Genomic DNA, 22,021 nt, shown 5'->3' on the forward strand with positions numbered 1-22,021 from the left:
CACATTAGTCAACCCGTTTAATCCCCTGAACATGTTTCAAGGCAGAATGCAGGGGACAGCCTATCACAGGTCTGTAATCTGTTGTTTTTACTAAATCCCGTTTCAGAGCCATTCTCACTGCATAAAAACCGGCTCTGAAACGTGTAGGACTCCTGTGTGTTATCTTTAACCGGTAAATCAACTTTGGCGCTTTCCCACTGCAGCCTTAAGTGTTTTAACATGGGAAAAAAATGGCAATATACTGTTTAACAAGTGCAGTGTGAAAGGGGCAATAGTTTATTAATATAGGCGAATATTGAATATTATCAATTAATCATTGGAATATTTGCTTTTGCCTGTCACCGTAGTTGAAGCCACTGTTGATAACCTCAATTATTTTCCTAATTGCAAAGTAGATTAGATTAATTGATCGATTTACCATGCCAGAGCTAAATGGGTATCAATGCAGTGTTGAAAACAAACAGCAGAAAACAATATATATTAAAAAAATCTCTCTATATATAAAAGGCTAACTCTCCTCACCTCTATGAGGTGAAGTACCACCACTGACCACTAGAGGCCGCCAAAAGATGTCATAACAGAAAGTGAAAGCAATTTTTGCAGGGACACTGATCTGTTTGAAATGTTCTGGATACAGAGAGAGGGAGCTGTGAAGACAGAGCTTGGAGGTAGGAGCAGATAGGGACTGGGGGATGGGGTGGTGAGTTTGTGGGCTAAAAACGGTCACAGCTCAAAGCGAATGAAAAAACGGTCACAGCTCAAAGTGAAAGTACATTGAAGAAGTCGTCATGGGGCTATAAAACTAGTTTGTTACAATATTCAATTCGCAAAAATAAAATATATTTAGTAGTAGGCAATTTCCTATGCTCTGTCCTTGTGGAGGTGGCAGCTAAACCATAGTTTGGTTTGTCATATGATTTATTTTCCAGCGACTTTACTGTACACAGCTTTATTGCTGTTGTCAGAGACTCATCTGTGAATCAGGAACATGGCAGGACTGCTGCTTCTGGTAGGAAAGGTCATCCAAGGAATAAAGTCTCAGGCAGAAGAAAAGTGACATACCTTGTTTAATCTACGACATAGGCGTGGGTGGACAGGCGTAAGGGAAATGCCATCCTCTCTCACCGTGATTATTAAGAAATGCAAGGTTATCCCAACCTGAAACATTTAACCCTTTGAGTGCCGAGTGAATTTTTTCTAAATTGGCGTGAAAATTGCCAAATGAACTTTTTTATTCATCATAACGACCTTATGTAAGAAATATAAACTTTTTGTACACATTTTTTATTTGAATTTATATAACAAATGTGAGAGACGCCGGCGTATAGCTGATTATCTCGCACATCGCTTACAGAGTGTTGGCACTCAAAGAGCTAATGAGGGTGATTCTGGTTGACCCACAAAGCTTTGCGGGTCCTCTAAACTGCGCCCGGTGCCCGCACGAATGCCTCCCCTTTGCACGCCAATTTCCCCGCCTGCATACACAATCATAAACACCCATTCGCAGCCTTGCGTGTTGGGGAAAAATCATTCGATGGTCGCCAACCATCGAATGATTTCTACAGCCCGTGTACAGGAAGCATCTGCTGACGTCAGTTGCCCACCCCGCACCCACATCACGGGCAAATTTTTATGGGAATGGGTGCAACGACAGCCCACCGCCCCATGCCCCCCACCCACCCCCAAATGGCTTCACAGGCACATCAATGTTGATGCACATGCGCAGTTGCGAACGCGCAGGGGAGCGATTACACCAGAATCAGGGCCAATACTATCTATCCTAGGCTGCTATTTCATATGGGTCTCTCTTTTCCATTAGATGTCCTGGGCATTGCCAACTATCATTCTATCTGCCACTGTTATTGTATTATGATATAAAAAAAAAGCTAGGCTTTGCTAACTTGTACCTTTTATTAATCGGTATTCTATTTGCCACTCTATTTAATTTGCGGCCCCCACTGCCTTAATGCTATACTATAATATTTGAAAATTCTGGGCCATTCCAAACCTATATCGTTTTTTGTTGTTGCTAAAAGCGCTACTGGGACATCTGTACTGGCACTACTGGGGGCCTGATATGTAACTGGCACTACTGAGGACATGATATGTAACTGGCACTACTGAGGACATGATATGTAACTGGCACTACTGGGGACATGATATGTAACTGGCACTACTGAGGACATGATATGTAACTGGCACTACTGGGGGCCTGATATGTAACTGGCACTACTGGGGACATCTGTACTGGCACTACTGGGGGCCTGATATGTAACTGGCACTACTGGGGGCCTGATATGTAACTGGCACTACTGAGGACATGATATGTAACTGGCACTACTGGGGACATGATATGTAACTGGCACTACTGAGGACATGATATGTAACTGGCACTACTCAGGACATGATATGTAACTGGCAGTACTGAGGACATGATATGTAACTGGCACTACTGAGGACATGATATGTAACTGGCGCTACTGAGGACATGATATGTAACTGGCACTAAAAATCTGCAAGAAAATGATTGCTTGGCATTCAAATTCAGTATCTGAGATAGTACACAAACTTTGTTTCTTATTTTGAAACCTTGTTTTATGCACAAATACAATATATTTGTGTGCATTTCATGTGTCTGGTGTGTTTGTACAACATAAATGCAAGATACCTCAAGATACCTCATTGAAATATAAAAATATTCCGAAATACAGAATAATTCGTTAACCAAAATTCTTCTGGTCCTGAGCATTTTGGATAAGGGATACTCAACCTGTATATATATATATATATATATATATATATATATATATATATATATATATATATATATACACAGTGGAAATCAGGCGGCACTCCCGGATTTGTAAGCAAAAAAAAGTGATTTATCAATCCGACATGTTTCGGGCAACACACAGCCTGTCCTCAGGGATCACTTTTTTTTGCCTACAAATCCGGGAGTGACGCCTGATTTCCACTGCATACAAAGGACCATTTTGGCCCAGGCTGGAGGGCACCAGGTCAGCAATCTGTTTACTCCATACAGGAGTGCCGGACATTACCCATGCATATATGTGTGTATATATATATATATATATATATATATATATATACACACACATTTGTAAACTACTATTACTATTACTACGTTTGCAGACTACAAATATATTTGTTTTACCAATTAAATCCCCCCCCCCCCCCCCCCCTCCAGGCTATCATCATTCATTACACACACAGAATACACAACCATCCTCTTAGCCCTTTCTGGACTTTCTTTCCTACAGAGAACAAATAGTTTGAGTGTAATTTTCTCTGCGTGTTCCGCTCCGCGATTGTCTGGATCCTGTGCCACTGAGTGGGGTAAAGGTACCCTTCAAAGGGTTTCTACTAAGCAAATAGCCCAACGCAACAGTTACTGAATACGCTGCAGTGCGTCTGATCTGTCCTTGTCACGGAGACACTAATAAGTACAAAGGAACATGTCACAGCGGGATTGTACATAGCGAAGAAGACCAGGTTGTCTCCTATGCAGTTATCCAAAGTCTATTTACTCATTTAAAAATAAGCAAAGGGGAGATGTAGCAAACATTCAAAGAGGACAGGTGAAGTTGCCCATAGCAACACACTAGCTTGTAGTTATCAATAGAAAGTCCTTAGTGTAGCTAGGTAACATGGAGTATGTTTTGGCATTTTTCCTTTTCATAGTAATGCCTCTTACACATTATGCCACACAAACCATAATGCCCGTTACACATTATGCCACACACCACAATTCCTATTACACATTATGCCACACATTTTATGGCCCACACACAGAAATGCCTGCGGTGACTACATCATACTTGCCTACTTTATGATCCAGACTGCAGCATGTCAGGGGGAGGAATGAGGTGAACGTCACCAAGCCCCGCCCCCATAGCAGGCAAATGAGACAATTCGCGGGTCCGCGGATTGGGGGCAGGGCTAAAATGGCGCAAAATTACGCAATTCACATCATTTTAGCCCTGTCCCTCGCCGCGGACCGCGAATATCGCTATGTAGCGCAGCGGGGAAGGGGGGCTGAGGGGGACAGCGTGGCTGATGTGGGAGACTTGCCCACCATCCCGGGGGCCGGGAGGGGGACCCGAATTCCGGGAGCCTCCCGGCCATTCCGGAAGGGTAGACAAGCCTGGACTACGTGTGGGAACAGTCAAGTTTGCGGGGAACAGTGGAGCGAGGCACCTAGCCTAAACTTCAGAAGGGGTCGCTTTGCTCGCCATGCGAGGGGGCAAGTTGAATTAATTGGGAGTCAAATGTATAAATTGAACCCAAAAAACTGTGAAAACCCCATGTTGACCCTTTCATGTCCGTACTTTGCTAGTGTCGACCTTTTTCCACATCACTCTTGTGCATGCCGACCTTCTGGGTTCGAAATAGACACTGTCAGTCTAACTACTGAGGACCCCATGATCCGTACCCGTTGTCTCTGCCTAGCAGTTCAGTAGGAGGAGCAGAGTCCCTAGACAGCAGGATGTTAATGATTGCCAAGTATCCAATGGTTTCTGGATAATGTCAACAATATTTAATTTAAAGTGTTGGCCTTACAGTAATCAGCACAGCTCAAGCACACACAGAGAATATTAACAATGACACGCATCTAGCAAACTGATGTATCAAAGCGATTTCTTCCAATTATTCTATAAACTAAAGGGAGTGATGGTAAATGGGCACACACTCAATGGTTTTAGGATAACAATCAGAACTAATGTAACCATTCCTTTGTGTGCCAGACACAGGGAATCTGTTGCACTACACAGACCACACTCACATCCCCCACTACACCCTGCGTTACCTAAAGGCAGATCTCCTGACGGGATGGTGAGCTGGACTCCTTTCTCCTGTTCACCTCTCAGGACGGCTACAGCGTCTGCAGTTACTACTTGGACTATTCGCGCAGATACCTCCTCTGCCGCAGCGTCAATTGGGGCAAAACAAGACAAGCAAACAATACAGATGTTAATATGGGAGGGCAGGGGATTTGCAGAACTCAAATTTATCATGGACAGTACTAGGAGAGAAGTCACTAATTTGACAATTGGTCTGGGGGTAGGATCACTAACCAGGCTAAATTATTATAGCACATGGAATCTTAAGAGAAAATGCATAGAAACGTAGACAGGGACATTTACTAAGATGGGAATCAGACTTCACATGTGTTGTTGCTATGGGCAACCAATCAGAATCTACTTATTTAGCACCCTCTAGAAGATAGTAGACAGGATCTGATTGGTTGCCCATAGCAACATCACATGTGAAGTCTAATTCTCCTCTTAGTATATTTCCCCCAGAATGTGATGGCGGTTAAGAACCATTTAGCCCATCTAGTCTGCCCATGTACACGCACACACTAGGGTTATTATTTGTTGGGAGCCAATTAACCTACCAGTATATTTTTTGGGATTGTGGGAGGAAACCGGAGTACCCAGAGGAAACCCACGCAACCACGGGGAGAATATACAAACTCCCACCATCCATACTGCATACTACTGTATCCCATTGCAGCCAGGTATCATGATAATAAAGTATCACATAAAGTGGAATTACATAAAACACCAACCAGCTCCTAACTGCCATGTACAGTGTCAGACTGGATTGAAAAATGACAGCTGGGAACTGATTGGTTGGTACATAAACTCTCTTCAAGCTTTGATAAATCTGCCCCATTGCATGTTACACTATATAGGTGCGGAACTCATGAGGGTGTTAACATAGTCCTTACAAATTCTTTATATTACTTTGTCATAGTGAAATATTTAAATGACCCCCCCCCCCCCCGTGCAGTACACTTATACGGTATCCCTGTTGACCCATGTTGACAGCCGCCTAAAAAAAATTTCACTTTTGGCATATTGACGTTTTTAACCCTTTGAGTGCCAACATCTCCGTGAGAGATGTTCAAAATATCCGCTAAAAATTCCTGCATTGCTCCCATTTGTTATATAAATTCAAATAAAAAAAATGTTGCGTTAGAAAAGACTATATTTCCTATACAGGTTGAGTATCCCTTATCCAAAATGCTCGGGACCAGGAGATTTTTGGATAACGGATTATTCCGTATTTCGGAATATTTTAATATTTCAATGATGTATTTTGAAGTATCTTGCATTTATGCTGTATAAACACATAATATACACACAAATATATTTTATTACCACATAAAATACACACAAATATATTTTAATTGTTCAAAAAACAAGGTTTCAAAACGTGAAACAAAATGTGTGTACTATCTCAGCACTGAATTTGAATGCCAAGCAATCATTGTCTTGCACATATATAGTGCCAGTTACATATCATGTCCCCAGTGATGCTGTTACAAATGTCCCCAGTGAGTTTTTAGCAAAAAAAAAAATTTTTTTTCACTTTCTGGAATGTCCGTATTTCGGAATAATTTGGATAACGGATATTCGGATACGGGATACTCGACCTGTATAATGTAAACATTACTAGTCATTATAATGGATACAAATGTTTGCTTGGCTGTCTTTGCACCTATTTTGACAAATTGGCACTCAAAGGGTTAAATGTCTGCTCTGTGCCCGTTTCGGCAGTTTGACCGTGTCGGCATTGTGAACGACGTAATTGTCAACGTGTCGGTATTTTCACTGTCTGCCAATACTTGTCGGTATTTTGAATGTTGGGAAGTCATACTGAAAACCTGTTCAATACAGTGCATGTCACTTTCTAGCAGCATTGAATAGGTAACACATGGTGGGTCATGATCTTGTAGATTCTGTAACAGGGGAAGCATCTTTGGTTCAGGAAGATAAACAGCAAGACTTTCCCTGAATAGGGAGTAAGTGAGATATTTGGAAACATGGTGAGTTCAGCACAGTTGGGTCAATGAGAGGAGGAGAGAAGGGCTGGTGTTGGGGGGGGGGGGGGTGGGGGAATCAGTGCCATGTGCATTGTTTGGGGAACATACTGTACAAAACCAGAATGCGAGTTTAGCTGCTTCTAATTTCAGCAGCACATGTGGAGGTAATAGCCCAGAGCCTGATCCTTGGTTGTTCACAGTCAAAAATGCCGAATGAGATAGTGTGCAAAGGTGCCAACTTAACATCAGCACACTGGGCAGCTGCCCAAAACCCCAGGGGCCAGGGAAGGTGGTCTCACAGTCAGAGTGGATAGGCAGCATCCTCCCAGCCTACATCCAGACAGTGAATTCAGATTGGGGGATGGTTGGAGCTGTCCACCAATCACAGTGCTGAATGGCTGGAGCTATCCACCAATTAGAGTGCTGATAGCCACTCACTGTTTGCTGTAGGGGCGTGGCTGATTCAGAATCAGGCCCTTAGTCAGGAATCATGAAGGGATAATTCTAAGATATAATTGTACCCAATTATTTGTATTACAATGCTAAAATGTGAATATTAGAATAACATGTGAATATGATATTTTTCATTAAAAAGGAGAAATATTAAATCTTGGAGATCATTTGAAAAAAGTAAATAAAATAAAAATGAATGCATTTATATGAAGTAGTCATGGGCGGTGGTTAAGAAAGATAAGAGTAGGGGGCTTATTGGTTGACCGTCGAGAAAGGTAGGGCTTAAGGTGGCCATACACTTCTGCAGGAGGTCACAGCAGTGTATGGCCTGCCGATCTCCCTTGAGCTACCGTGGATCTTCCCGGCGGCTTCCAGGATTGCATGCGGTACACCGCATGTGGTCCTTGTGGATGTGATGTTTTGATCCCGCTCCTTGCTGCTGGGAGGGGGGCCAAGTCGGAGGTCGGACGTTTTGTATAGTATTTACCATGCTACATTAACCTTTAAAATCTCGTTTTATTAATGTTTTGCCTCACTCTGTATTCACCATGTAATGATTTTTCTATTGCAATTCCCTTCTTTTGTTTTTCTATCTAATTAGACAGAAGTCTGATTCAAACACGTTGAAGAAATACTTTTATTTTGAATTCATTGAATGAGAAGGATTCAGGTCACTGACTGAGTTGAAATGATCTTGAAATGTGCCGGACTGGCTCAACGGGGATCCACTTCCTGTCCATTTGTGCCGGGCCAATGTTTAGAAGCACCCGGAACTTTACCCCCGCTCCTGCATCGCTGACATCACACAGGTTGAATGGTGTTGCAAGTGCAGAGAACCAGGTGACTCTAAACCTTTGGTGGCCAAACCGGTCCTCGAAACCCACCAACAGTTCATGCATTCAGACCACCTGTGGATCTGTAGAATGTCAATTAAGAATGAATGCAGAACATGTTTTGAAAATGTGACAGTTGGTAATGGCTTGCACCTGTGGATAAGCTATGTTGTCTGGAACACGGACTGTTGGTAGATCTTGAGGACCAGTTTTGCCAATTCTGCTCTAAATATTGAATAACTAGAACGTCATCAAATCCCCAGTGAGAAAAACCATAAATACAGTCCATAGTTCTATCAAACGACTTTTTTCAAACACATGGGGTGAGCTTTAATAGGATGAAAGATTCAGAAAGTGAGAGATTTGGGAGAAATCTCCATTTTTTTTAAAGCGGCAATCATTTACACTGCAAAATCAAACTGGTTTTGCAGTGTAAATGATTGCCGCATTAAAAAAACTGGAGATTTCTTCCCAAATCTCTCACTTTCTGAATCTCTCATCCTATTAAATCTCACCCCATGATATCTGTTACCTTGTGGCTCCAAGACATCCCATACAATATCATTTAACAAGGCATATGGGTGGTATTTGGACTTGACACCCCAAATCTCACAATGAGTTAAAGTGCTAAAATACTCCTTTTTAGGACAGTTCTCTTTTCTACAGACCCATCCTCCTCCTTACATGATCACTGTCAGGATGGTGCACAAAAGGACATAATTCCGACTCTCGAATAACCTTAAATTAGCAATTAGATGCAAATCAGCAACTTAATCCTGCTACAGTCAGAGGCACGCATACATCAATCAATAGTAGCTTAGGCGCCTTAGGTCTTAAGGCTTTGGTTAAAAAGTTTCATTAAGTGTTCAAAAGTGCGTTCCAAGTAAAGTTTTGTAGGCAATTATTTATGTAGCCTAACTAAAAATATACCTGGCTGTAGCAAACATGGCCACACCAAGTAGCAGACTGACAGCAGGTAAACTACAGACGGATCGTAAATATTCATGTATTTCTTCAGAGATTTCTTCTCTGCAGCAGAGTCATCACACAAGAGCTCTCTATTCGGCCAACAAAAGGTCTGTTCCATTTGGCGTAAGGTTCTGAATCGCTACTTACTGTATCAGGAAAATATGTCACTGCTGTAGGTTTATGTGCCGTGACTATATTTTATTCTGTTGCCATTGACATTAACAGTTGTTCTGCTATATGGTATGGTTGGGGTGTAAGGGAAATGTCCAGTAGGAACACACATGATAGGAAGAATCCTGCTGGTTACGCCAAAATTGTGCATGGCAAATTATGGAAATTTTATACCCGAATGCAAAACGAGGCAAATATTCAACAGAAGTTTTGACACAGCAATGTTTACACACAACTAGTTAAAAAGCCGGGCAAAATGACGGCTTTTGCAATGTACTTTCACTTTGAGCTGTGACAGTTTTTACTTTCATTTTGAGCTGTGACAGTTTTTAGACCGAAAGCTCTCCACCCCATCTCCAGTCTTTATCTGCTCCTACCTCTAATCTCTGTCTTCCCAGCGCCCTCTCTCCATATCCCGCAAGTTTGAAACAGATCAGTGTCCCTGCGAAAATTGCTTTCACTTTCTGTTATGCCATATTTTAGCACATCTTTTAGTGGCCTCTAGTGGTAAGTGGCAATACTTCACCTCATAGAGGTGAGGAGCATGGCCATGTACTGCAATGTTCTATGCTGTTCTTGTATAGTTCCTACTACTTCTGTTTCTGTACTTTCTACAGGGGTGCAGCTGCTATGGGGCCCAGAGCTGAAGGCCCCATACTGTCTAAGTTATCACCATCAGTTGCTAAATAGGGGGCCCTTACAAACTTTTGCCATGGGGGGCCGTTACAAACTTTTTCTAGGGGGCCTACGAATATCTAGTTACGCCTCTGCTTTCTAAGGCACTGCAGACCCTTCGTGGCACCATATAAATAAAGGATAATTATAATAATAATAATAATAATAATAATAATAACAACAGGGCTATCACAATATTTTAATGAGAAAGAACCCCATAGCAGCCTGCTGAGACAGGTAAGGGGCCAACCTATGATACTCACAGCACACAGTGGAGCAGATGTATTAACCCCAGTGAAGAGATAAAGTGGAGAAAAAGTGAAAGGAGATAACGCACCAGCATTTTTCAAACACAGCTGATTGGCTGGTGCATTTTCTCCTTCCACTTTCTCTCCACTTTCTCTCTTCACAAGGCTTAATACATCTGCCCCAGTATTACTATTACATAACTAGCTATGTACCATGGGGAATTATGAAACTGCTGAGATTCTAACACTGGCTATAAGTTAGTACACCGCCTACGGAGACGTCTGCAGGAGCATCTCTGCTTCTCATCTTCAGCTTTGATGCTTATTTGAAGAGACAAGAGAAAGGAGCGCGGCGGCGGAAATTGTTTTTTTATTATTAATGATGCTGAAAAAGGGCCAGACACTTCGGAACTAATGGACGTCCTCTATAAATAGAAGAAGTCCAACCAGTGGCGTAACTACACAGGGTGCAGGGGGTGCAGCTGCTATGGGGCCCGGAGGCTTGAGGGGGCCCCAAAGCAATCCCCTGCACCCATTCGATTATTTTATTTAAATAGTGTTGTGCGCTGTGCATACCCCCTTCAGCGGTGAAGCAATTAACCCTAAGCGGCAGATGATGGCCGGCTGGCTGTAGGAGGAGACCAGGAGACCAGCAGCGCGGGAGACTGGCGCGCCCGACCTGTCACGGCACATGGGACCAGCGCAGACAGGAGCGCGGCTGGAAGCATGGGGATGCTGCTGTCGGGCACAGGAGACCAGTGCCGGGCGGAGCGGAAGACTGGTGCGGCAGTGAGCAGGGGACCAGCACTTGCAGGAGACTGGTGCGACTGGAAGCAGCGGGCTGGCGATGTCAGGAGCAGAGGCACGGCGCAGGGGACCTGCACAGGGGGAGCAAGAGACTGGCACCACCAGGAGATGGGGAGCGGCGCTGGTGGGAGCAGGGGACCAATGCAACAGGTACATTATGACAGTGTGGCAGCAGTGAAAGGAAGCCTGCACTGTATGTGTCAGTGACAAGGATCCCTGATTTTCTGCACTGCTCACTTGGACAGAGAGGTACACACAGCTATACAGTCCTCCCTGTACTTGGGGGAGGTGGGGAGGATTAGGAGGGACAAGTGATGGCTGCCACAAGTTTGTAATCCCCTGCCCTCCATTCTTCCCCCCTCTGGCCTCTCCTCCTCTACCTCCCCTTCTCTATCCCCCCTAGCATCCCCCCCTAGCATCCACCTTCCCCTTTTCATCCTCTACTCCCTCTCCCTCTTGTCCTCTACTCCCCCCTCCTCCTTCACCCTTCTCTCCCCTTCTCCTCTCTTTCTATCTCTGCCCACTCTATTTCTCACCCTTCTCTCTCAGTCCACCTCCGTGTCACCTTTATCTTTTTGCGATGGAGCCGCTGTCAGCCAACCTACAGCATTGCCAAATTGCATGTGCTGGTGCAGATTGGCGGAGGGCGTAGTGGCTAACTGGGACGTACGAGCACCTCACTCGTGCATCCCCATCAGCAAAATGGCAGGGAGCGGTGATCGTTATTCACAGTGCGTTGACTTACATAGACCCCTTTGTCGCTCCATTCCCATCACTCTCCTGCCCCCATAAGGGGTATTGTAGTGACAATGGGGAGGGGGCCCCTTTCAAGATTTTGCTATGGGGCCCACTAAGTACTAGTTACGCCCCTGAGTCCAACTTACCCTTCAAGGCTTCATACAGAGATTCCTCGAGCTGCACTTTACGAAGGGTTCACGCCCAGTTCAAGGAACAGGAAGGGTACAGACGGAGAGGGGACGCAGACTGCCAAAAGTTTCCTGGGTGTACAGTGTGTGATTGTTTGCTTGTTTGTTTTCACCTCATTCTTTCACGTCTCATTACTGCCAGCCGGGGACCAATTCTGGCAATGGTTTTAGTCTCATCGGATGATAGAAGTCTAGCGATGTACAAGCACTGGGGTGACTGGTGCTAAATCGTATTGCATTAAAGCAGAATATGTATGGAGCCCCTTTTCCTGGCTGATTTAAATTCCAGAAAGCTGTTATCCTTTATAATACAGGGCTAGCGCTGCTCCTTACCTCTATGGAGGGATTCAAGTGTTTTGAAAGATGGTGTCCTACATTTCGGAATGCCACCCCCTCAGTGGCAGCTGAACGTACTCAGTACACCACCTACCTAGTTCTATATAACTCCCACTCAGAATGTCAGATCTCACGAGCAGGGCCCTCGTCCATTATGTACTTTTCCTTAATTAAACCATCTTCGATGGCACCAAATCCTGCAGTTTCCTGCCACCTGATACTTATGTCAGTGTCGCCAGCTGATGCCGCTATGGTTATGTACCCTGTACATATCCTTTATTGTATTCAACTGTAAGTCACTGTTTCCTGTTTTGCTGATTTTTTTTTATATAATTGGGCGCTGCAGATCCCTTGTGGCACCATATAAATAAAGGATAATAATAATCTATATGTTGTGAGGGGAGAGTGAAAGGAGACAGGGGGAGCCGAGGGGGGAATAGGGGAGGAGCATATGAAGGGGGAGGTGAGAAGGGTGGAGGAGCGGTCCAGAGGATGTCAGCCCAGAGTAACTTGTCACACACTATTGGAGCTGGAGTTGGGTGCAGGATGGAGGAGGACTCTGGATGTGGGTGGAGAAGGGCTGTAAGAAGGGAGGAGGTGGAGCAGCCGGAAAGGGGATCATCTCCCTCCTGACACTGCCCATGGTAACTGTAGATGGTGGGTGAATTATGCCCTACATCACAGTACATTGACTGGCACCTATTAAATATTTTTGGGGCAACACACCCCCTTGCCACCCCTATTCCGACAACTGTGCACAGTTAATTATTATTTGCAACTGCACAGGTGCACAAATTTCTCAAAATCCCTACAGCGCATGCGTTACACAGTGAGAAGGCAGATGGTATCAAAAGGGTGGCGGCAAAGTCACGGGTGTTCCTGAGCAGTGACTGGGAGGTGGGTAGTAGTTCAGTGGGTGTGTTATGGGAGTGTCAATGCAAGTGGCTTCGATCTCAGATGCACAGATTCAGCCATAGGAAGCAGTGGTATCGAGCTGCACCATATTCTCATGGGATTAGTCACTGAGCACGCGCAACTCTACTCTAAAATTAGCCTGTCTATAAAACCGCCTCCTGATCTCTATTATCCATCGTTTTTGGGTACAATTATTATGATTATAATTTTTGTAAGTAGATGTGATAAATTACACCGCGACAATTCAACAAAGGATCCCGTCTTGGTGACGACCTGAAAGATGAATCCGTAACACTATCACACCGCTTCCTGATTTTGCTCCTCCACACACACTGTGCACCAGTCGGTGCATGTGCCACCAGGGGGCGACATAACAATTTGCATATTAGTAGCCCATTGGCTACTTCAGGATAAAGCCAAGGCACCGCATTCCGGAGCTTGGTAGATCTCACAGCTTCATAACCCCCCCATAGAAACCTACAGGGTCTATATCTGAGGTCATTGCGGGTATAATTTGCAAATATTACATGATAAATGACTATGACTGAACGTTGATATTCTGCTGCTGTCTCCTTGCAGATAATTCCTATTCCCCTCTGCCGCATTGATAAACACAGTTTGTTCTCCGCGCTAACCAAATGAAAATAAATTAAATTGAATTTAACATATGAGCATAGCGGTGGCACTACAAGAGCGTGGAATAATTAACCTCGCAGCCATTATATCAGCCCTGTTCTTAGGATTGGCGCTGTGGGTGCAGGACAGCCTTTACCAACAAACCTCTCTATTTAAATCAACTTCCAATCTCAGAGAAATAAATTACGGAGTTCAATTATAGTTATCATATTAAAAACGGCATCTCGATTACACAGCAGTTTACATTTCGCAAATGTATTTGACTCTACAAATCGTGTAAGGATTTCATACTGTTTCTGAATTCATTATAAGATAGGATACGGATGAATAAGTCAAATAATTGTAATAGGTGGATGTTTCCATAAGCAAAACATTGCTGGAAGCGGTATAGTAAGATGTTAAATGCAGCATATTATCTGGTCAATATACAGTGGGGGTTATTCTCGTTCATTCGGTCCTCTATGCACAGAGGACCAATGTTGCGCGTCTGCGCATGCGCAAGCACGTTTCTGCACGTGTGCAGATGTAGGGTGCGTGCACTCACAGAGAACTTCCGTTTCGCTGGGTACACGCACCCTACATGGCGTGCAGGGGGCGGAGAAGGGCGGGGGTGCTGGGCTGCATATGGGAACGCCCAGCTGGGTGGTAATGAGGTGGTGACGCGGGTGCGGGGGGATCGCACCAGATGTCAGCTGCCTACCCATATTCGTCCCAGCGTGCACGCATATGGAAGTGACTTGAAAGTATGCGTGTACCTTCCACATCTTTTGATGGTTGGCGACCATCGAAAGATGTGGGAGGTAACCCACGGCATACGAATGGATGTTTATGCTAAATATCCATTTGCAGCCTGTGCAGACGAACCCGCGCTGCGAGGGGGGCGGGTGGTCCTACATTCGGCGGGTGGGGTTTGGTGGATTTGCAGCCTTGCGAATCAACTAGAATATCCCCCAGTGTGTATATTTATTATCTGAAGATTACAAAATAAAAGAAAACAGAACTTGTACTAAATGGGTTACACATGCTCAGATATAAGGCATATTTGCTTCTTCTGTTTTAATTTAAGAGAGTCCATTCAGTCAAGAGAGTAACCATGCTCCCAGTCCCATGTTGTGATTTTCTGTGAATTACATTATTGTAGCCCCACCCCTGCTGAGTGATGATGGGTAACCACAGTTCTCCCCCTGCTGATCAATGATGGCTCACCGTAACCCCACCCTTGTTGAGCAATGATGGGCACCATAGCTCCTCCCCTGCTAAGCAATGATGGGCACCATAGACCCACCCCCTACTGAGCAATAATGGGTCACAATAGCCTCACCCCTACTGAGCAAAGATGGATCACCATAGTTCCACCCCTGTGAGCAATGACGGACACCATAAACCCACCCCTGCTGGGCAACATAGCCCCACCCCTGCTAAACAATAATGGGTCACCATAGCCCCACCCCTGCTGAACAATACTGGGCACTATAAACTCACCACTGCTGAGCAATGATTGGTCACCATAACCCCATTGATGCCTGTAGGCTAGTATGAACTATGATATGTATGAGGTACTGGGAAGCTTTACATTTTAAAATGAAAATACAGTATAATTTAAATCTGACAAAATACACCATGAGCAAAAAATATTAATATTGTATAAAATCTCTTATATATTTGGCTACATCTGTCACTCAAAGTGTGTCTGAAGCTGTAACGCTAGGTGGAGCCTCTGACTCACATGACTGACTCACATGACTGACTCACATGACAGAGAACCAGCCCAGTGAGCCCACAGTGCCAGACACCCTCTGCCTCTCCATGTTACACAGCAAAGACACAGCTACTCACCAGACACACCAGGTGAGCGCCCCACACCTCCATACCTCCCAACATGACCCTCTCCAGGAGGGACAGAATGCTCTGTTTGTGGACTTCCATCTTAATATATGATTGTCATCACCTGTTTTAAACAGGGTAATTGATAAGAAAGGTGTTTAAGCACAGGTGATGGTAATCCATAAATTAAAAAGAAAGTCCAGAAACAGAGCAATGTATCCCTCCTGGAGAGGGTCATGTTGGGAGGTATGCACCTCCCCCCCCCCCCATTCACGGCAACCCCACAATTAAATGGAATATGTAAAACACTGACATGGCTATGGTCGACAATGAAAAGGTTGACATGAGTTTTTGAAGATTTATTTTTCACTTTTTCAATGTTTTCATATTCATTCTCATGTGTCGACATGGACACCAATGAAGTGCCACACTTATGTCAACATTTACATGTGTTGACCTTTCTATGTTGATTTTTTCTTGTGGCGATTCGCGGCACCCCCCGGCGACCCCCCTCCCGCGATTCGCAGCACACCCCCCGCAATTCGCGGTGACTCCCGCGATTTGCGGCCCCACCCCGTGACACCCCGTGACCCCCCCTCCCACGATTTGCGCCAACCCCCCGGGCCCCCCCTCCCGCGGTTCGCGGTACCCCCCACCCCCGCGACCCCCCCTACCGCGATTCCCCCCCTGACCCCCCCTCCTGTCATTGCGGCAAACCCCCCGCCCCCGCGACTCACCCTCCCACGATTCACTGCAACACCCCGCGCCCCCCCCTCCCACGATTCACGGCACCCACACCCCCCCCACGACCCCCCCTTCTGTAATTCACGGCATCCACCCACGACCCCTCCTCCCGTGATTCGAGTACACACCTCACCTCCTCCCTTTCCCCCACCCCCGCTCGCGATTCACGGCAACCCCAGGATTAAATGGCACATTCAAAACACTGACACGGCTATGGTCGACAATGAAAAAGGTTGACATGAGTTTTTAAAGATTTATTTTTCTTTTTTGAATGTTTTCATATTCATTCTCATGTGTTGACATGGACACCAATGAAGTGCCACACTTATGTCAACATTTACATGTGTTGACCTTTCTGTGTTGATTTTTTCTTGTAGCAATTTTTTTCCAGTGACAACTATGTGCACGTCAACCTACACATCATCAACCAATTCTTTGTATAATATATAACACCTGTTCTGTTTTACTGTAGGTGTTTTAAGTCAGATCTTTTACTGCTACTATTACTGTTTATGTAAATGCATTCTGAATGACAGCAACATCCTACCATCCTTCTACAAGAATATATAACCAACTAGGTGATTCATCGCGCCCCGTGCCCCCATCTCCCGCAATTCACGGACCCCCCGCGCACCCCCCCTCCCATGATTCACGCCCCCTCCCACGATTCACGTCACCCCCCGCACACCCCCCCTTCCGCAATTCGCAACCCCCCCCTCCCGCAATTCACACCCCCTCCCACGCTTTGTAGACCCCCGCCCTCTCCCGCAATTCGCGGACACCTGCGCCCCCTCCCTCCCTTGATTCACGGCACCCCCCGCGCCCCTCCCACAATTCACGGCACCCCTAAGCCCCTCTTTAGTCCCCTGTATACTCACACACCCCTATCACTACCCAGCTTCCTGCTCTCCTGAACCGTAACTTCCATCACTGGGGAGTCGCTGACACTGTTTTGCCTACATGCCCCTATCATGCCTCATAGCCCAGCCTCCTGCTCTCATGGACACTAACTCCCACCCAGTAGGAGGAGACACTGACTCAGGGCCACCATCCTGTACTCCTGTACTGCCACACTAGACACTCACCCACTGGCAGAAGCTGCACAGTATCTCCCACACTCCTCTTTAGTCCCCCTTATGCCCACACACCCCTATCACTACCCAGCCTCCTGTTTTCCTGTGTTGTGACCTCCGCTAGTGGGGAGCCGCTGACTCAAAAACACCCTACTATACTATTGCACACACACACACCTAAACAACACGCACCCCCCCACACACACACCCACAAATGTCACTGTACCATCCACACTATCAATGTACATCTTACTCTGTAACCGCTTTTTAATTAAACAAAACAATACACCCCCCCTTCCACATCATATGCTCTCTATTTAACACATTTCACCTAGAACTCAAGTTGCAATACAGGCCATCTTTCTCACATACAAATGTTCACAAATTAAGGGGGCGCAGCCCCTTACGACGGTGTGAAGAGCGCCCGTAGGGCGCGATGAATCACCTAGTATATATATATATGTGTTAAAACATTCATATTTTAATCAAATGTAAATAAATACTGTAGAGCAATTAGATGTATCATCACGATGTTACACAAACGCCAGTAGCCCTGTCATACCACCACAAATGGATTTAGTGAATAAATGCAAGCAACTGGGCCAAGCTATGCTGGAGGTGACGACCAACTGCACCCGGATGCACAGGACAGACCTTAAACCCCTAGGCTGGATGAGAGGGTGAATAATAAATAATAATAAAAGCAGGAGAGTTAAGGTTTTTGATCTTGTTAACCAATAGTTAATGGCGGGGCAGGATTAGTTTTCTTTCCCCAATTTTTTCAATTTGTTGTCTTTAGACCATGGGTCCTCAAACTGCGGCCCTCCAGATGTTGTGAAACTACAAATCCCAGCATGCCTTGCCACAGTTTTGCTATAAGGGAGTGTTAAAACTGTGGCAAGGCATGCTGGGATTTGTAGTTTCAGAACATCTGGAGGGCCGCAGTTTGAGGACCCATGCTTTAGACTTTACTTTTTCTTGTTATTCTGCAACTGAGGGTCAGTGAGTTGTTAAATGACCACTCCCCCCCTAGTTATATGTCTCTGCTGAGTGTCCCTACTGGGATAAGAGGCCTTTGTTGTCTAACTTGGCTTTTATGATAATGGTGGGGGCGTTATTACACTTTTCTACTTTCCCATAGGTCTCGCCCACAGTGACCGGGCCTCCCGCATCCTGCCTGCTTTCCAGTAATGTGATTTGATTATAACTTGTATTTGGAGCTCTGTACAGAGGGGGTGGGGCTAACTCATGACATTGAGCCCGCCCATGGACCTGTGAATCCTGGCATTTTGCCACAATGGGGGTGGGGCCCAAGTGACGTGACAGCCTCGCCTCCTGAAAAGGGACTTTAGTTTCATCTGCGGGCTTCTGTCGGAGAGTAGATATTGACCTATGCACTTGCGTTAATGGACAATTGGTCCTGCAAGTTGTGGTTAGTCATCTGATGGGTGACACCTCTACCAGCTGATGTTTTTATTTCGGCTGGCACCATTATTATTATTCAACAAATATAAAAGGCCATCCAGCCTTGCCCTTTGCATTAACACCCTCTCCCCCGTGCTGTGTCAGAAATGCGGCCGTTCAAAAAATGGGCATGGCCTTGAAAGGCAGCAAGGCCTCACCTAGGCGCCGTTTTAGTCCCTCCGAGATGCTGGCTGCCCCCAGAGACGGGGCTGGGTGTAGTGGAGGCTCTTCATCTTTGCTAGGAATGAACCGAGCCCTAAGTGCCACAATGATATACGATATGAATTGAAGGATCACTCGGAAGTCCGTCCCTTAAATAGCTATTAATAGCTAATTCAAGAGACAAATAAGAGATCACATAAAAGTGATAATACTTCAGAGAATAAACGCCAAGCACTGATCTAGCCACGTACAAACATCCTTCTCTGGAAATGAAAATAAATTCTAAGCCGAATGTTAAGGTATAATTATCACTGTAGAGATACAGTCAAAACACGACTCTCTCATCCTGGCAGGGTGTGAGATACTCCATGGCAACCGCAGCTAATTGTTTCCGAGCTGGCAGAGTTCCAAATTACGGGTCCTCCATGTGGTCCACCGGTCACATTAAATCGCATATAAATTGGACCTATCAGAGCTACACACTAAATACAAGAAAACACAGTATACAGTATATAACCCATTTGATTTAATATAAGAAATTTGGCAAGTATTGATAATAATGTTTCTGCCTGCAATATTGGATTTATTTGTTGGCAACTATTTGCTGTGATATTTATTCTCTTCTCACCCATCACATTATGCATGATTATAAATGTGATGCCTATGCAATAAATTGCAAATGCAATTTAACCTTGTGTAAATTCTCACATACATGATCTTCTCTTGGTAAAAATCGGATTTTAAAACTTTGTATTGTCCTTTTTGTGTGTTTGGCTAAAGACTAGATGAGAAGTGGTTCTTGTCTGCTGTCAAATTCTATGTTTGTAATACTAATAGAGCATTCTTATCCTCAGCTCACACCAGAGAGCATTAGCAGACACTGAGATAAGAAGACTTCTGTTGCACAGTGTCCTCTACTGCAGGAAGATTCAAGGTGCGTACACACCCAAGATTCTCCAGCCGTCGATATCGGCGGCCGACAGGACCCGGCATAGGCAAATGCGTGCAAACTTACCAATGCAGGCAGGTGATGAGCGATGGCGGAGGGGGGCATAGTACTCGTTAATGATCCACTCTTTCATCTGTGCATGCACAAATGATGGAGGGGGTTGTAAACGACCCGCAGTAGGGCATATCGGCCATTGGGTGCAGCATGCATACGGTGCGGTAAAATGAGCGATATTGCTCAGAAGGGCTAAAATCTGCGATATCGATCATTTTATTGCACCTTAAGAAAGCGTTGCTGGAAGTCGACATTAGGGACTGCTGTGCGGAGATAGCTGTCATAGTGACTGCATCAAAACTGCCCTCGCAAATTCCTTGGTGGTACCCTGGCCTCAGTTAATAATCCGGGAGATTTTATTCATGATGCAGGGCAGCAGGAGATAATAAATTTAAACAGGACTCTCCCGCAGGATCGAAGGGTAGGCAACTCTGGTTTTACGTTTTCTATGAACTGTTACTACTACTAACCAGTATTTTCTGAAACCATTATCCTCCATGTAGAGCAGTAAGGATGCGCTAACGTGTCCTTCTGGTTGGGAAATCATAACATGACCCAGACCAATTAAGATCTGAGAGGAAGGGAAATAAACCCATGTTAGGAAGACAGATCTCCAGCATATAGTTTCCTGGGCTTCAGGGGAAAACATGGCCTCAGCTATCACATGGGAACAATTAGGTTCAGAAAATGATGCAGCAACTCCAGTGATTCATCATGTGTGACAGGGAAGAGCGCCCCCCTCTGGCTTCATGCGGTAGCACTGGAGTGATTGAACACTATGGATGTTACTGTGTGTTCTCCAGCTGGAATAATGCTGGTGTTTGTGACATCGCCGTTTTACAAAAGGAATGTGCGCACAAAGTGGCACTTTTAACAATCGTCAGGTTCCTCTTGGCAATAAGAAAATACGTTTTACCCAAATGTACCAATATTCACTTTCGTTTCACTATTCTTTCGGGACCAGGGAAGGCTACCGGTTCCGTAATTATGGGCTCATTCTTATTAATTTGGCCACTGGCGAATTTGCAACGGGAATGAAATGATTAGAATATATCATTATACACATGACTTATACATCAGATGCCCGACTGCTGACAACATCAAAACCTGTGAAATGCAAAACAAAGGTGTCAATTTAAACAGTAAAAGCTTAAGAAGAAGGACGACGAACAGCGTCCTCATCACATGGTCACACTACAGAGTAGCAGGGAAGGGATCGTTCTAGGGGTGAAGGAAATTTGGGGTTAGTTTACTAAAATGGGAGTCCTATAGAAGATGTGATGTCGTTCTGGGCAACCAATTAGATTCTATTATCTTCTAGAAGGTGCTACATAAATAAGAAGTAGATTCTGATTGGTTTCCCATAGCAACAACCAATTTGAAATAGAACTCCCCTCTTAACAAATAAGCCCCAAAATGTCTGTCTAACAACCAATCAGCTTCTACCTGCCATTTTATCAAAGCAGCCTGTAAAATGACAGTTAGGGGCTGGTTGGCCCTGACAGGTTTAAGGATACTCCCAGGTGACTAAATAAGTACCACCGTCATTTATATTTAACCATATGGGCTCAAATGTGGATATCTTTTAAACCTGAACTGTTAGGATGCCTTGAGGACCAAGTTTTGGTTGCACAAACATTAACCCATGTGCTTTCCAGGTGCTCTCTTCTAGAACCGCTGACTACACCAGCACAGACAAGGTTAACGGTAGGGCACAGCCTCCGAGCCCACTGCCCGGCTGCATCTGTGTGTGTGCCCCATCCCTCCAAGCAGGCAAGCAGGGACCAGCGCCGGCTGGAGGGTTGCCACGGCAACAGCATTGGGAAGCAGCTGGTTTTGGGCTTGCGACCAACAATTTCATATAAATAATTATCTCCCTGACACAGGAGCCATTATAATCACATAAAAACATCCATAGCTCACCATAAA

The 22,021-nt window shown here is 45.1% G+C and overlaps 1 protein-coding gene across 14 annotated transcripts in view; it reads right to left on the minus strand.

Moving 5' to 3' along the window:
* MAP2 (microtubule associated protein 2) overlaps positions 1-22,021 on the minus strand; it is a 200,299-nt gene that overhangs the window by 39,968 nt on the left and 138,310 nt on the right. For 10 of the 14 annotated variants that reach the window (XM_083154443.1, XM_083154440.1, XM_083154438.1 and 7 more), the window contains one exon: positions 4,829-4,942. The exons of the other annotated variants lie outside the window; for them this stretch is intronic. In XM_083154443.1, coding sequence (XP_083010569.1) covers positions 4,829-4,942 — 114 coding nt within the window. The remainder of the gene's footprint in view (positions 1-4,828; positions 4,943-22,021) is intronic. 14 annotated transcript variants of the gene reach the window in all.

This window comes from Crinia signifera, chromosome 7, assembly GCF_055691185.1.
Source record: "Crinia signifera chromosome 7, ASM5569118v1, whole genome shotgun sequence".
Taxonomy (NCBI): Eukaryota; Metazoa; Chordata; class Amphibia; order Anura; family Myobatrachidae; genus Crinia; species Crinia signifera.